We start from the raw sequence: 13,181 nt of genomic DNA on the forward strand, positions 1-13,181 counted from the left end.
AAATGTCTATTACTGGGAGAAAAGCAAGTTGGAAAACACAATGTTCACAAGAACATGCTCATTATGCTCAACAAGCAATAAGCTCACTTCCCATTAAATTTAAAAACACAATTAACCTAAACATTTGAAGACAAAAAAATCTGAAACTTTACTCTGTAAACATTAAAGAGAGACATATACTATATGCTGCCTTGATTAAAGTTTAAGGTTTATTCATGTTTCAAGTCTTGCAGATGCAGCTTTAAATAAATTATTATGGCTTCCATACCTCACCTACCATTGTGTTTGTTGTTGGTTAGTGCAATAATGATGCTAACATAAAACTAAAAACACGGTGATAACTATTATTTTCTTAAAGAAATCTACACTGACTCACCGATTCTCTCCAGCGGCTCAATCTCAGCGCTAGGTTCACTGAACTCTCCGGTGCCGTTGCTGTTGATGGCAGCTACCCTGAATCTGTACTTCTTATTGGCTGCCAGGCCAGCAGCCACATACTCGTTGGTCTTGAGAGCCTTGGTGGTGGCACGGTACCACTGCTCAGAGTCTTCTTCAAGGATCTCCACCACGTAGCCGGTGACATCTGAGCCACCATCATACATGGGCCTGGTCCAGGTCATGCTGATGCTGTGCTTGGTTGTGTCAGTGATGCGAGGCAGTGATGGAGGAGCTGGGGTATCTGGTAAAAGACCATTCCATCAAATAACAATCAATCATAAATAATCCTGATGTCTGGTGGAAATTTTGGGAGCACCACAAGAACTAAAAGAAAAATCAGCTCCAAACATCTCTTACACCAGTTAGCGCTTTGAAAATAAACAAGTGAATAGCCAGTTCTCTTACATGTTGGGTCTTTGCAGAGGATGTATGGTGAGGCGTCGCTCGGATGACTGTCTCCAGCAGCGTTGACAGCAGTCACTCTGAACTGGTACTCGCTTCCTTCCAGCAGACCTGTGATCTTCAGACGGGTGTCATAGATGGTGTAAGTCCTATTCACCCTTGTCCACCTGGTCCATACAAGAAACAAATTAATATTGTGAGAGAGAGGCAATAAGAATCCACATTTCAGAAAGTATATAGAAAGTGAAAACTAAAATCTTTCCGTAAGTTTAAGTTGTTCCCACCTGGTGCTGCTCTTCTCTCGTTTATCCACTATGTAGTTTTTGATCTCGCTGCCTCCATCGCTCTCAGGCTTCAGCCATTCAATGATGACATGCTCCTTACCCACAGCTGTAACCTCCGGAGTGCCCGGCTGGGATGGAATGGCTGGGAAAGAGAGGTGGGACAAGTCAGACACTGAAACAAATCTAGCCGCCATCTAGTTTACACTTTCATAAAACAGAACCTTAACCATAACACCTACTATGCAGTAGTAGTAGTAGTAGTGTAGTAGAGTGTAGTAGTGTAGTGTAATTAGAAACGATTGTGTGTACATCACCTTTTTTGATCTAAAAATGTACAATAGAGAAAATATTCTGAACCATCATTGAACACAGGTCTTCATTATGCCCAATTAAATATACCCAATGAAGAAAGTTTTCTTAGATGATGAAAGAAAATCTTGTGTGCTGAAAAATAAATCTCCCCAGCAATCCTACATTCTACATTTTATAAAGCTGTACTGTTAATTAGAAAGGATTGTTTTTGTTAAATCCTACCTTACATGGTTGCTATAGTAAAACAATATGGAAAAAAGCATTTTGATGGAAAGTCAAATGCTGCAGCTTACTGTAGGCATTCCTGGCAATGATGGGGTCAGACTCCAGAGGAACTCCAGGCCCGAACTTGTTGACTCCTCTGACTCTGAAGATGTACTCATTGTTCTTGATTAGCCTGGAGCTGACACATGACAGTGACTTGCATTCAGTCTCCATCATGACCCAGTTGAGGCGGCTTGTCTCACGTCGCTCCACAATGTAATGGCTGATGCTGTCTCCACCATCCTCCAGAGGAATCTTCCAGGACACTGTACATTTCTCCTCTGTCACTCTGCTGATCACAATCTTATCAGCTGGAGCTCCAGGAGTATCTGAAGGAAATAAACAGAGAGTTTGATCACTGCTAGTCAACAGTGAACTTAGTCATACACTTTAACCTCAGTGTTTAAAGTGATATGATTACTGTTTAATTATTGAAGTTTCTTGACAACTCACCCAGAACTTTGACACTGACGGCGGCGGTCTTGATTCCACTGGCATTCTTGACCGTCAGAATGTATCTGCCGGTGTCGTATCTGTCACAGTTCTTGATCACGGCCATGGCTCTGGTTGCGGTGTAGGTCAGAGAGTATTTCTCTCCGAGCTCCAAAATCTTTTCGCCCTTTGACCAGTACACAGTAGGCTCTGGTTTGCCACCCACAGCACCGTCCAGGACGATGTCAGAGCCAGCGGTGACGGTGACAGTCTCTCCCACCAGCTTGCTGTCCAGTTCGGCTTTGGGAGGAGCTGTAGCAAAGACAAAGCAATTAGTTTTACCTCAATAAATGCCATTTATGCCATGGAGCATTTTGTAAGGATAAGGAAGGGAAGGAAAAACATTTGAGTATTATTACATTTAGCATCTGAGTATTATTTTCTATAAATTAATAGAAAATATTTCAGCTGTGGATTTATTTATATGCTAATATCAAAATATTAAAAACAAACATAAGAGGCAAGGAGAAGAGTAAATAATAAGTTATAAGATGGAATTTTGAAATTTAAGCAATTTCACAAGCTCTGATTTAAACTTAAAAAGAAATCCTACTTGTCATGATTTTGTAATTATCTAACTTACAGTATTCATCTTTGCATGTGACTGGTCCAGTGGTCTCAGAGGGTGCACTGTGGACACCGGCAGCATTCTTGGCAATGACACGGTACTCATATGTCTCCCCTTCTCCGAGGTTGCTGACAGTGAAGTAGTTCTCTGTGATAGTGGTGTAGTTGCACTTGAGCCAGCGGTTGTCGTCCCACTCATCCGTGCTGTACACTTTCCTCTCCACCACGTAACCAACAATCTTGCTACCGCCATCATTGAATGGCACGGTCCAGCATAACGACACGGAGGAGCGGGTGATGTCAGTGACCTCAGGTTTACCAGGAGCATCTGAGCAGGGAGAGGTTTATCAAAAACTGTAACGCAGCTTTAATCACACAGCTTTTTATTCTCTTTAAGGATTCAACTGTTTTAGCTGAGCAATGTGAACAATAAGTAGCACAACATGTTTTGAAATCAGATACACTGACTAATTGGTTGGTTATTCATGTTTGTAGTTATGATATTAATGTTCCCCTCACCAACAGGATTGAGCGCTATCACAGGTCTGGAGGCCTCGCTAGCCTTGCTGAGTCCGGCGATGTTCATGGCATACGCCCTGAACTGGTACTCCAGGCCCTCGATCAGGTTGGACACTCTGTAATGGCACTCGAGGCAGGGCAGCTTATTCTCCCTCACCCACAAGATCGTGTTCCTCTCCTTCTTCTCAATCCAGTAGCCTGTCACCTGGCTGCCACCATCAGCGTATGGCACATCCCATTTGATGCTGATGGCATTGGCAGACACTGATACCACATCTGGACGAGTTGGTGGACTTGGAGGAACTGTGAAAATAAAGTGGATGATAGATTAGGGATTAATTTGCATTAGACATGAATGTATTTTCAAGTTTATACATCCATATGTATAAAAAGAATCCGGGCTATCATTTACTTTTGTGTGACTGTTGAACTTACCAAATGGATGCTCGATGACAACAGGAGCAGACTCAGTGGACTTGCTGACTCCATACTTGTTCTCAGCGCACACTCTGAATGTGTATTCCATATACTTGGTAAGATGAGTCACTTTGATGGTGGTTCTTTTCACACTGGAGTTCACTACTTGCCAGGAGGCAGTGCCAGACTCTCGTTTCTCCACAATGTAGTTGCTGATGTCACTGCCACCATCATCAGCTGGTTCCGACCAGGACAGGTTGCAGGACTCTGAGGAGACTCCGGAAATTTCTACAGGGCCTGTGGGTTGGCACGGTCTGCCAACTACAACCACGGTCACTGTGAATGTCTTCACACCAGCAGAATTCTCAAGGACCAGGTAGTATTTGCCACTGTCACTTCTCTTGCTGTCTTTCACCACCAGAGTGGTTCTCTCTTTTGTGGTTTTGATGGAGACTCGGTCAGTCTCCTTCAGCTTCATCTCCTCCAGCTTCCAGGTGACTTTGGGTGCCGGCCTGCCGCTGATGGGAATGTCGATTATGAAGTTGTTAGAGACCTTGCAGGTGATAAGTTGGTTGGTGATGCTGCTGAGGTCAGCAGTTGGTTCAATGCGAGGCTCCTTAATGGCAACAGAGCTAAAGGTGCCCTGAGGCTCACTGATTCCAGCATCGTTCTTTGCCTTGACTCTGAAGTCATACTCTGTGTTCTCAATCAGACCCTCCACCAGCATCTTAAGGGACTTGGTCTCTCCACTAACAACCCAGCGGTCACTGCCTTTAGCTCTGAATTCAACAATGTAGCCTCTGATGTGGCTGCCTCCATCATGCTCAGGTTTCAGCCACACCAGGGAGGCTGTGGAGTTGGATGTGTCAGCAATATCCAGTCTCTTAGGTGGTGCAGGTTCTTCTGTGGCAATGATGGGTTCCGTCATCTCGTGAGCTTCTCCCTGGCCATACTGGTTAACAGCAATCACCCTGAACAGATATGGCACACCAATATCGAGCCCAGTAACTCTGATCATCTGGCGAGAGCATTTAGTACTGATTTCCTGCCAGGCCAGGCGACTGGCCTCACGTTTGTCCACAATGTAGTGGTGAATTCGGGATCCACCATCATTTGTAGGGGCATCCCACATCAATGTCAAGGCTCCGCGGGTAACATCTTTGAAAGTGATGGCTCCTGGAGGTCCGGGTGTGTCCAGCACTTTTACAGTGAATGTGATAGACTTACGCCCACTGTTGTTCTCCAGGGACAGGGTGTATTTGCCGGCCTCATACCTAGTGCAGCCCTCAATGGTCAAAGTAGAGGAGGAATCTGTGGTGTTGATGTCAGCCATGACAGGCAGTTCACCGCCTGCTTTAGACCAGGTGGCGAGAGGAGCTGGTTTGCCACGGAAGGCAATTTGGAGGGTTACAGTGCCGCCGTTCTTTACAATATGAGTCTGCTTGAAATGTGAATCAATGTCAATCTCAGGAGATGTAAGTCGGTCCAGAGCCTGAACAGGGTTGGCCATCACTGAGGCTTCACCCTCTCCAGATCCATTCACAGCACAAACCCTGAACTTGTAGAACTCTCCAGGCACCAGACCCTTGGCAGTGTACTTGGTGTGGAGGCAAATCTGGTGGTTGACTCTGTGCCACTCCTCCAGACTGGCCTTGCACATGTCGATATTGTAGCCAATGATTTCCAGGCCGCCATCAAAGACTGGCTTTGTCCATTCCAGGCTGACTGAGGACTTGGTGGAATCAGTTACCTGAACAACAGGAAAAGAGCACGGTTCATGTTCAGTGAGATTTCTAATGTAGGTTTTTCATTGTTCCGTAAGTTATTTTTTAGGTTTCTTGTGTACTAGAATAGCACCAAATTTATATTTTTAATTTAATATTGATTATCCTTGATAACTTTCTGAGAATCGCTAGAATTGACTATGTCTTTATAATCATATTATATCTTTGTTCATATTTGTTAATGTTTTCTTTGTAATTTAAAAATTGACAAACATTTTTACATGAATTATTCTTCTCTTACAATTCTAAGTTCCTGCAATCCTACCTTGATTACAGTGGGGGCACTGGGAGCACTTGTTGGTTCTCTGCATTTGAATAGCCTAGAGGTACTGCTGGCTGGTCCAACACCAGCACCATTTTCAGCCATGACACGGAACTCGTACTCGTTGCCCTCAGTGAGGTTGGTGACACGATGTCTTAGCTCAGTGATGGCCCTTTTAGAGGAAACCTTCACCCAGCGTAGACTCTTCTTCTCTCTCCTCTCCAGGATGTAATGTTTGATCTCGTTACCCCCATCTGACCTTGGCCTGGTCCAACAAGTGGTAATGCTATTTCCGGTCACATGGGTAGCATCTGGGGTACCAGGGGCATCAGGCACAGCTGAGGAGGACAGCATCAAAATAGTTGGGTTATAAAAGTCATATTTGACTTTGACGGTTTTTGTAACTTTTTTCCCTGTCAACGTTCAAGTGCAACAGATCAGGGTTATGTTTTTAAGGTATCGTCATCATACTGGACAGATAATAATTGTGAATGACTTTACTTACTGTATTGCATCCGTGCGATAACAGGATCAGAGTCCAATGGTTTGCCAACACCAAACTTGTTGACAGCAGAGATTCTGAACTGGTACTCGTTGCCTTTGATAAGGTTGGTGGCATTGTAAGAACAAGCTTCGCATTTGGAGGTAACCATTGCCCAGGATATCCGAGATGTCTCCCTCTTCTCCACCACATAGTGAGTGATGGCAGCACAGCCATCGTTCTCTGGTGGGTTCCACCACACGGTGCACTTCTCAGCTGTGATACCGGTGAAACGGATGGGACCCTCAACAGGTCCAGGGGTATCTGCAGGGAAACCCAAGAAGAGGAGTTGCTTATGTCATAAATGTCATAAATTGCAATATTGTCACTTCATGGAATTTTACATGAAGTGTTATGTCTTTAGGAGCTCAAACGTTAGTGGAAACAAGTTTAAAAATGTTTGTATCATATGTCTTTAACAGATACTGAAACACAATTGTATTTATAATTGTAATTTAATTAATTACTAACCTTGTACCCTGACGTTTACATCAGCTTTCTTGGTACCAGAGCTGTTCTTGGCCTCTACAGTGTAGATGCCGCGGTGGTTCCTATCAGCATCACGGATAAAAACACTGCTGGTGCCAATGCCTGTGGTAATCTCAATGTCAATCATGATCCTCTTGTCAATCTCTTTGCCATCCTTGTACCAAATAACCTGGGGAATGGGACGTCCAGAGATGCTACAGGCGAGCTTAACGTTCTCTCCTGCCCTAAGAGTGACCACTTGGTCTGGAGACCACTCAATCTCAGGAGAAACTGAAAATGCAAAGAGAATGAATGATGAAGGAATCAGCACAATCAAAGGGATGTGAGAATTTTTTAACATTTAAATATATGTATGTGTGTGTGTGTGTGTGTGTGTGTATCCATAAATATATATGTTTTTGATAAGTTAAAATTCCAGTTTGAAAATACTTACTGCTCTCATCCTTGGTCATAATGTATCCAGAGGAGTTAGATGGTGGACTGACTGTGCCCACAGCATTCCTGGCAATTACTCTGAATTCGAATCTGTCTCCAGCAGACAGGCCAGTCACGGTAAACTGGGTCTCGCTTATATCAGTGAAGTTGCACCGCAGCCATTTGCCTCTACCCTGGCGCCTCTCCACACTGTATGCCACAATTTTGCTGCCACCGTCCCGCTTGGGGATGTCCCACTTCAGGGTCACTGAGTCCCTGGTCACATCGATGCAGACAGGGTTACCAGGTGGATCTTAATGAGAAGAAAAAGAAGCAATTAATTCAAAGTGCTTTATTGTGAAATCCTGAACAAATACAGAAGAAACTGTCTTGATCAAATTGATCATACATTACAAAAACACAACATAGCTCCATTTAAAATCAAGTGTTTTCCTTATGGTAGACTAGCAGTTTCCCTTTGTTTCCAGTCTTTAACAGACTCAACAGGTCCTATTTCTGTACTGTATGAATAAAGATGAAACTGATGATCTATCTTCTTATTGGAAACAGTAAATAGAATTTGCCTAAAAGATGGACTGTTCCTATGAGTACAAAAATATTCCTTAACACAGATGTAGTATTTAGCGTGCACTTACCAACGGGGGAGATGGCGAGCGCATGTTTGCTCTGTTCGCTAACAGGACTGAGTCCGGCGTTGTTCTCAGCATAGACTCTAAAGGAGTACTCCAGACCCTCAATGAGACCAATGATCCTGTACTCTTTGTTGGAAATGATAGTGGAGTTCACCTTTTGCCACATGAGGCTGTTTCTGTCCTTTTTCTCAACATGATAGCCCAATATCGGGGATCCTCCATCAAAGCCAGGGGCCTCCCACCTGATGGTCATACCATCACTTGTGATGTTGTAAGCCACTGGCTTTCCTGGAGGCCCTGGGGGTTTATACTGGTGCTGGGCAACAATGTCTGAGGAGGTGAGCGGTTCACTGACTCCATACTTGTTCTCTGCACGGACTTTGAACTGGTACTGCGTTCCCTTGACCAGGTTGGGAATCTTGAAGGTGGTCCTGATGACGCTTGAGCAGACCATCTTCCAGTTGGCCTGGGAGGTCTCGCGTTTCTCCACGCTGTAGCAGGTGATCTCACCACCTCCATCTTCCTTTGGCACATCCCAAGAGATAATCATACTCTGGGCTTTAATCTCATCAAAGCGGATGGGACCAACAGGCACTGAGGGAGGTCCCAGAGTGATAACATTAATATCAAAGTAGTTTTTGATGACTCTGTTGTCCAGAACCAAGGTGTACTGGCCTGCATGTTCCTTCTTGGCTCCTCTGACTGTGACTGCAGTCTTGTTGTCAGTGGTCCGGAAGCGAATCTTCTCACTTTCCTTTAGAGGGAAGTTATCCTTTAACCAGCTGATTGCGGGTCTCGGTTTACCCCTGAAAGGCAACTCAATGTGGATGTTCTGACCAATATGAACAGCAAGCTCTCCATTGGGGAAGTCAATCAGGTTGGCCTCCGGTGGAATGATGAAGTCCACCACTGTGATGGGACCAATCTGGGAGAAATCACTTCTGCCCTTCTCATTCTTGGCAAACACTCTGAAATCCATGACAGTGTTTTCCTTGAGTCCTGTCACTTCGCAGCTGTAGCGCTTGCATGTCGCACCCAAAGTCCAGGTGGGATCTTCCTCGGTTCTCTTCTCAATTATGTATTCCGTAATGTGGCTGCCACCATCGTGGTCAGGTCTTGTCCACTGTAGGGTAACAGAATTCTTTGTGGAGTCAACCATCACCAGGTCTTTAACAGCTCCTGGAGTTTCAGTGGCTCTGACAGGCTCAGTGGTCTCACAAGTGTCACCCACACCATACTCGTTTTCAGCAGACACACGGAAGAAGTAAGCTATGTCCTCCTCAAGGCCTGAAACCTTGTAAGTTGAGTTGGCACACTCTGCACTGATTACCTGGTAAGCCTTCATAGTGGAGGCCTTCTTCTCAACAATGTAATTAGTGACAGGGGAACCACCATCAATGACAGGAGCCTCCCAACTGAGCGTCAGCTTTCCTCTTGTCACATTCTTGATGATTAGTTTCTGGCAGGTGGATGGACTGTCCAGAACCTTAAGGGAAACTGTGATTATCTTAGGTTCTCCTACGCCGTTCTCAATCTCCAGCAGGTACTTGCCGCAGTCATCACGAGTGACCTTAGGAATGAGGAGTGTTGTGGCTCGCTCACTGCTGGTGATGGTGTAGCGGTTGTCACCAGCCATGTTGCGATCGCCACGGCGCCAGGTGACGTTGGGGGCTGGGCGTCCCTTCAGGGGGATAAAGACTTCCACATCACGGCCGGCTTTGGCTGTGTACTGGGTTGTCATGGGAACGTCCAAGTCCAAATCAGCCTCCTCTGTTAGAGCAAGGTGGGAATTGCCCGAAATTAATAACACTATCAGTGACATAATAATACGCCATCTTAAGTCAATAGATTTAATTTAACAATGAATATCAATGTGTCAATTCCATGGAGAGGTCTATATGTATACAAACCCAAGATATCTTTGGCTTGAATAGGCTGGTACATTTTGATGTCTTCTCCTTTGCCTTTGCAGTTTACAGCAGAGACTCTGAAGTAGTAGTAGGTTCCAGGTTTCAGGTGGGACACCACGTACTCACAGGTCTTGACCTGTGGGTTGATGGTCACCCATTCTTTCTCCTCTGTGTTCATCTGCTCCAAAATGTAGTGTGTAATTTTACTACCGCCATCATAGACAGGCTTCTCCCAGCCAAGGGTGATGGAGGTCTTTGTAGAGTCGACCACACACAGCTTGGATGGCTCACCAGGCAGATCTGGAGAAGACAAAAGGGCATGGATGTTTTCAGTGGTTCCATGTGAAGACCTCAATACTGAAGACATCTTCAATAAAGTTGTTAAAATAGTAAATTCAAACTATATGCATACCAATGGGGTCATAGGCCTTGTAGAGGTCAGAAGACTCAGAATAGTTTCCAGCTCCAGCCTTGTTGACAGCACAAACTCTGTATTGGTACTCATTATTCTCCACCAGGTTGGTGACTTTCTGCCTGGTGTCTCTGATGGTGCCCTTCACCACCTGGACAAAAAAGGGATGCGATGATGCTTACAAATGCCAGTTATTAGTTTTCTTCTTTACTGCTTAAAAACACATTTTAAAATGTAAACACTGGTCAATAAACTAACCTTGAACCATTGCAGACTCTTCTTCTCCCTCTTCTCCAGGTAGTAACCGTTGATGTCGCTTCCTCCATCCAATGCTGGTCTTTCCCAGATCACTGTCATGGTGGACTTGGTGATCATGGTCACTTTAGGCTTGGATGGCTCGGTAGGAGGAACTGTGCAAAATCAAAATGATCATGAAAAAAGAGTTTTTCACTGAAAATTAAATATGTATGAAAAGTATAAAAATGTATTTAAAAACTTGCTATACTTTCTGTCACAAATGTTATACATTCAAATAATACATTGAAGTGTGGTTGTTTTTCAGAGCTAATAATCAACTCTGGGCTGAACAGCAGTTGTGGTAAAGATTATTCAGTTTGCTTACCAAATGCATTCTTGGCAATTATCGGCTCAGACTCCAATGGGTCTCCAATGCCGTACTTGTTCACTCCACGGACTCTGAAGATGTACTCATTGCCCTGGATGAGTCTCTGCACATTAACGATGCAGTCTACCAGTTTCTCTGAGACAATAGACCACATGACTCGGCTGGTCTCCCTCTTTTCCACAATGTAATGCGTTACCATAGCACCTCCCTCATCAGCAGGTGGAGACCACATGATGGTGATGTTGTCAGCTGTCACCTTCTTAAACTGAATCTCTCCATCAGGGGGGCCTGGCTTGTCTGATTAGGGGGAGAGACATGCATGTCAGGCTCTATACCTAATTAACTTCATGTAAGACAAAATCACTGTCATAAATATAGTAATTATATAGTATGTGAGCACCTTGAATGAGCAGCCTGACAAGGCCGCATGTAGATCCTAGGGAGTTCTTCACCTTGACCTCATAGGTTCCAGAGTTAAGACGAGTGGTTTCCCTCAAGAACAAACTGGTTGACTCAGATGTGTGTTTGAAAGAGAGTTGGGCGGTGGGCTTTAGCTCTCTGCCATCCTTAAACCACTCAATAGTGGGAGCAGGTTTGGCTGTGATATTAAACTTAAGCTCCACATTAGAGTCAGCCATGTACTTAACCTCATTCAGATACTCCTGAGGTATTTCAATCTCTGGGGCACCTAGACGATTAACACAAAAAAAGGCATGTAAGTTCCAATTCTAATTAATACATGCATCACGCATGGTAGAACATGATGTGACAATGACAAGAATCATCTCCCAAAGTGTAAAAGGACAAGTGTGATAACAGGTTTCACACATAACACTGGCAATACAGGAAAGGGCATAGAGTATGTTAAGTGTTCATTCAGTGAGGAGAATAACTGTACACCATCTTATAGAAATATGGCAGTTTGAATTCAAATGCTCAAACACACAAAAGACACTAACCGTAGGTATCCACACATGTGACTGGCCCAACAGTCATGGATGGGTTGCTAACTGAGCCAACAGCATTCCTAGCTATGACTCTGAACTCGTATGTCTCGTCCTGGGTAAGGCTAGTCACAGTGAAGCGGGTGTCTGTGACATTGGTAAGGTTAGTCTTGGACCATCTGGCACCAGTGGCCTCTCTCTTCTCAATGATGTAGCCAGTGATCGGGGATCCACCATCATAGTTGGGCTTTTGCCAGGCTAGGCTAATGGAGTTCTTGGTGATGTCACTGATGCGCAAGTTGATGGGTGGCTCTGCAGGAAAAGACAGTGAGAACTTGCCGTTAGTCAGCTGTTGCTTTAAAGTAAAATCAGATTTCCTTGACTTTAAAAGAATGTTTTGACACTAGACTTACCACAGGCATCAATAGCCAGCACTGCATCAGAAATCTTGCTGAAGGCACTAATTCCAGCAGCATTCTCAGCTGCCACCTTGAACTCATAAATAAGTCCAGCATTGATGCTGGTGACCTTGAAATGTGTAGCACGGATCACCATTTTGTTGACTCTCTGCCAAAGGATGCTGTTTCTGTCTTTCATCTGGAGATGGTAGCCAAACACATGGCTGCCACCATCTGACTTAGGCTCCTTCCAGGCAACAGTGATGGTCTCCCTGGTTACAGCAGTGATCTCTGGAGTCGATGGTGCTTCAGGAATAGCTGGCAGATGAGAATTCAAGGGTTTTAGCATGATAATTCTGAAAAATTCTGAAAATAATAAATATGAAGATAAGAGGTATTCAAAACAAAGACCACTTACTGTAAGGAAGGCTGACAGTGACTGTTGGTGAGTCGATGTGCTCACTGATTCCATATCTGTTCTCAGCTCTGATTCTGAACTGGTACTCCAGGCCAGTGGTCAGCTTCATGATCTTCATGGTGCAACGAGCCACAGCACAAGAGACATCCATCCAGTTGGCTGTTGTTGTCTCTCTCTTCTGGATGATGTAATTGGTGATGGGGCTGCCACCATCATATGTCGGTGGGAGCCACGTCAGGCTCACACTGTCTTCTGTGACATCAGACAGTTCCACGGGTCCGAGTGGGGCACTGGGGCGGTCCAGAACCACAATATTTACAAAAGACTTGGTGGTTCCACTGGAGTTGGATGCAGTGATATCATATCGTCCTGAGTCTCCAGCAATGCTCTCGCGCAAAGTGATCTTGATGCTGTCGGGAGTGACTTCAGAATTAAATCTCATTGTTGATTTGAGCAGCACATTATCCTTGGACAGGCTGACTTTAGGCAAAGGCCGGCCTGTCAGTGGGATCTCACACTTCAGGTTGGAGCCGGCTCTTACATACACAGTGTTGTGAGGGAAGTCCTTCATGATGATCTCAGGAGATTCTAGGGTAAAAAAGTAACAAGTTATAGCAGGGGAAATTAAGTGTATCA

At 44.7% G+C, this 13,181-nt stretch overlaps 1 protein-coding gene across 7 annotated transcripts in view; it reads right to left on the reverse strand.

The window, feature by feature from the left end:
- Positions 1-13,181, reverse strand: part of LOC311262617 (titin-like) — a 204,782-nt gene that overhangs the window by 16,111 nt on the left and 175,490 nt on the right. For all 7 annotated transcript variants that reach the window (XM_084362161.1, XM_084362160.1, XM_084362158.1 and 4 more), the window contains 21 exons: positions 12,546-13,133; positions 12,143-12,445; positions 11,745-12,041; positions 11,186-11,473; positions 10,783-11,082; positions 10,419-10,570; positions 10,161-10,311; positions 9,749-10,048; positions 7,842-9,608; positions 7,205-7,498; positions 6,754-7,041; positions 6,247-6,546; positions 5,745-6,079; positions 3,714-5,445; positions 3,279-3,581; positions 2,776-3,087; positions 2,154-2,444; positions 1,730-2,029; positions 1,125-1,266; positions 844-1,007; positions 377-679 (listed from right to left, as the gene is read on the reverse strand). In XM_084362161.1, the coding sequence (XP_084218287.1) occupies positions 377-679; positions 844-1,007; positions 1,125-1,266; positions 1,730-2,029; positions 2,154-2,444; positions 2,776-3,087; positions 3,279-3,581; positions 3,714-5,445; positions 5,745-6,079; positions 6,247-6,546; positions 6,754-7,041; positions 7,205-7,498; positions 7,842-9,608; positions 9,749-10,048; positions 10,161-10,311; positions 10,419-10,570; positions 10,783-11,082; positions 11,186-11,473; positions 11,745-12,041; positions 12,143-12,445; positions 12,546-13,133 (8,910 nt within the window). The remainder of the gene's footprint in view (positions 1-376; positions 680-843; positions 1,008-1,124; positions 1,267-1,729; positions 2,030-2,153; positions 2,445-2,775; positions 3,088-3,278; positions 3,582-3,713; positions 5,446-5,744; positions 6,080-6,246; positions 6,547-6,753; positions 7,042-7,204; positions 7,499-7,841; positions 9,609-9,748; positions 10,049-10,160; positions 10,312-10,418; positions 10,571-10,782; positions 11,083-11,185; positions 11,474-11,744; positions 12,042-12,142; positions 12,446-12,545; positions 13,134-13,181) is intronic.

The sequence above is a fragment of the Pagrus pagrus genome (assembly GCF_965226575.1).
Source record: "Pagrus pagrus genome assembly, chromosome: 9".
Classification (NCBI taxonomy): Eukaryota; Metazoa; Chordata; class Actinopteri; order Spariformes; family Sparidae; genus Pagrus; species Pagrus pagrus.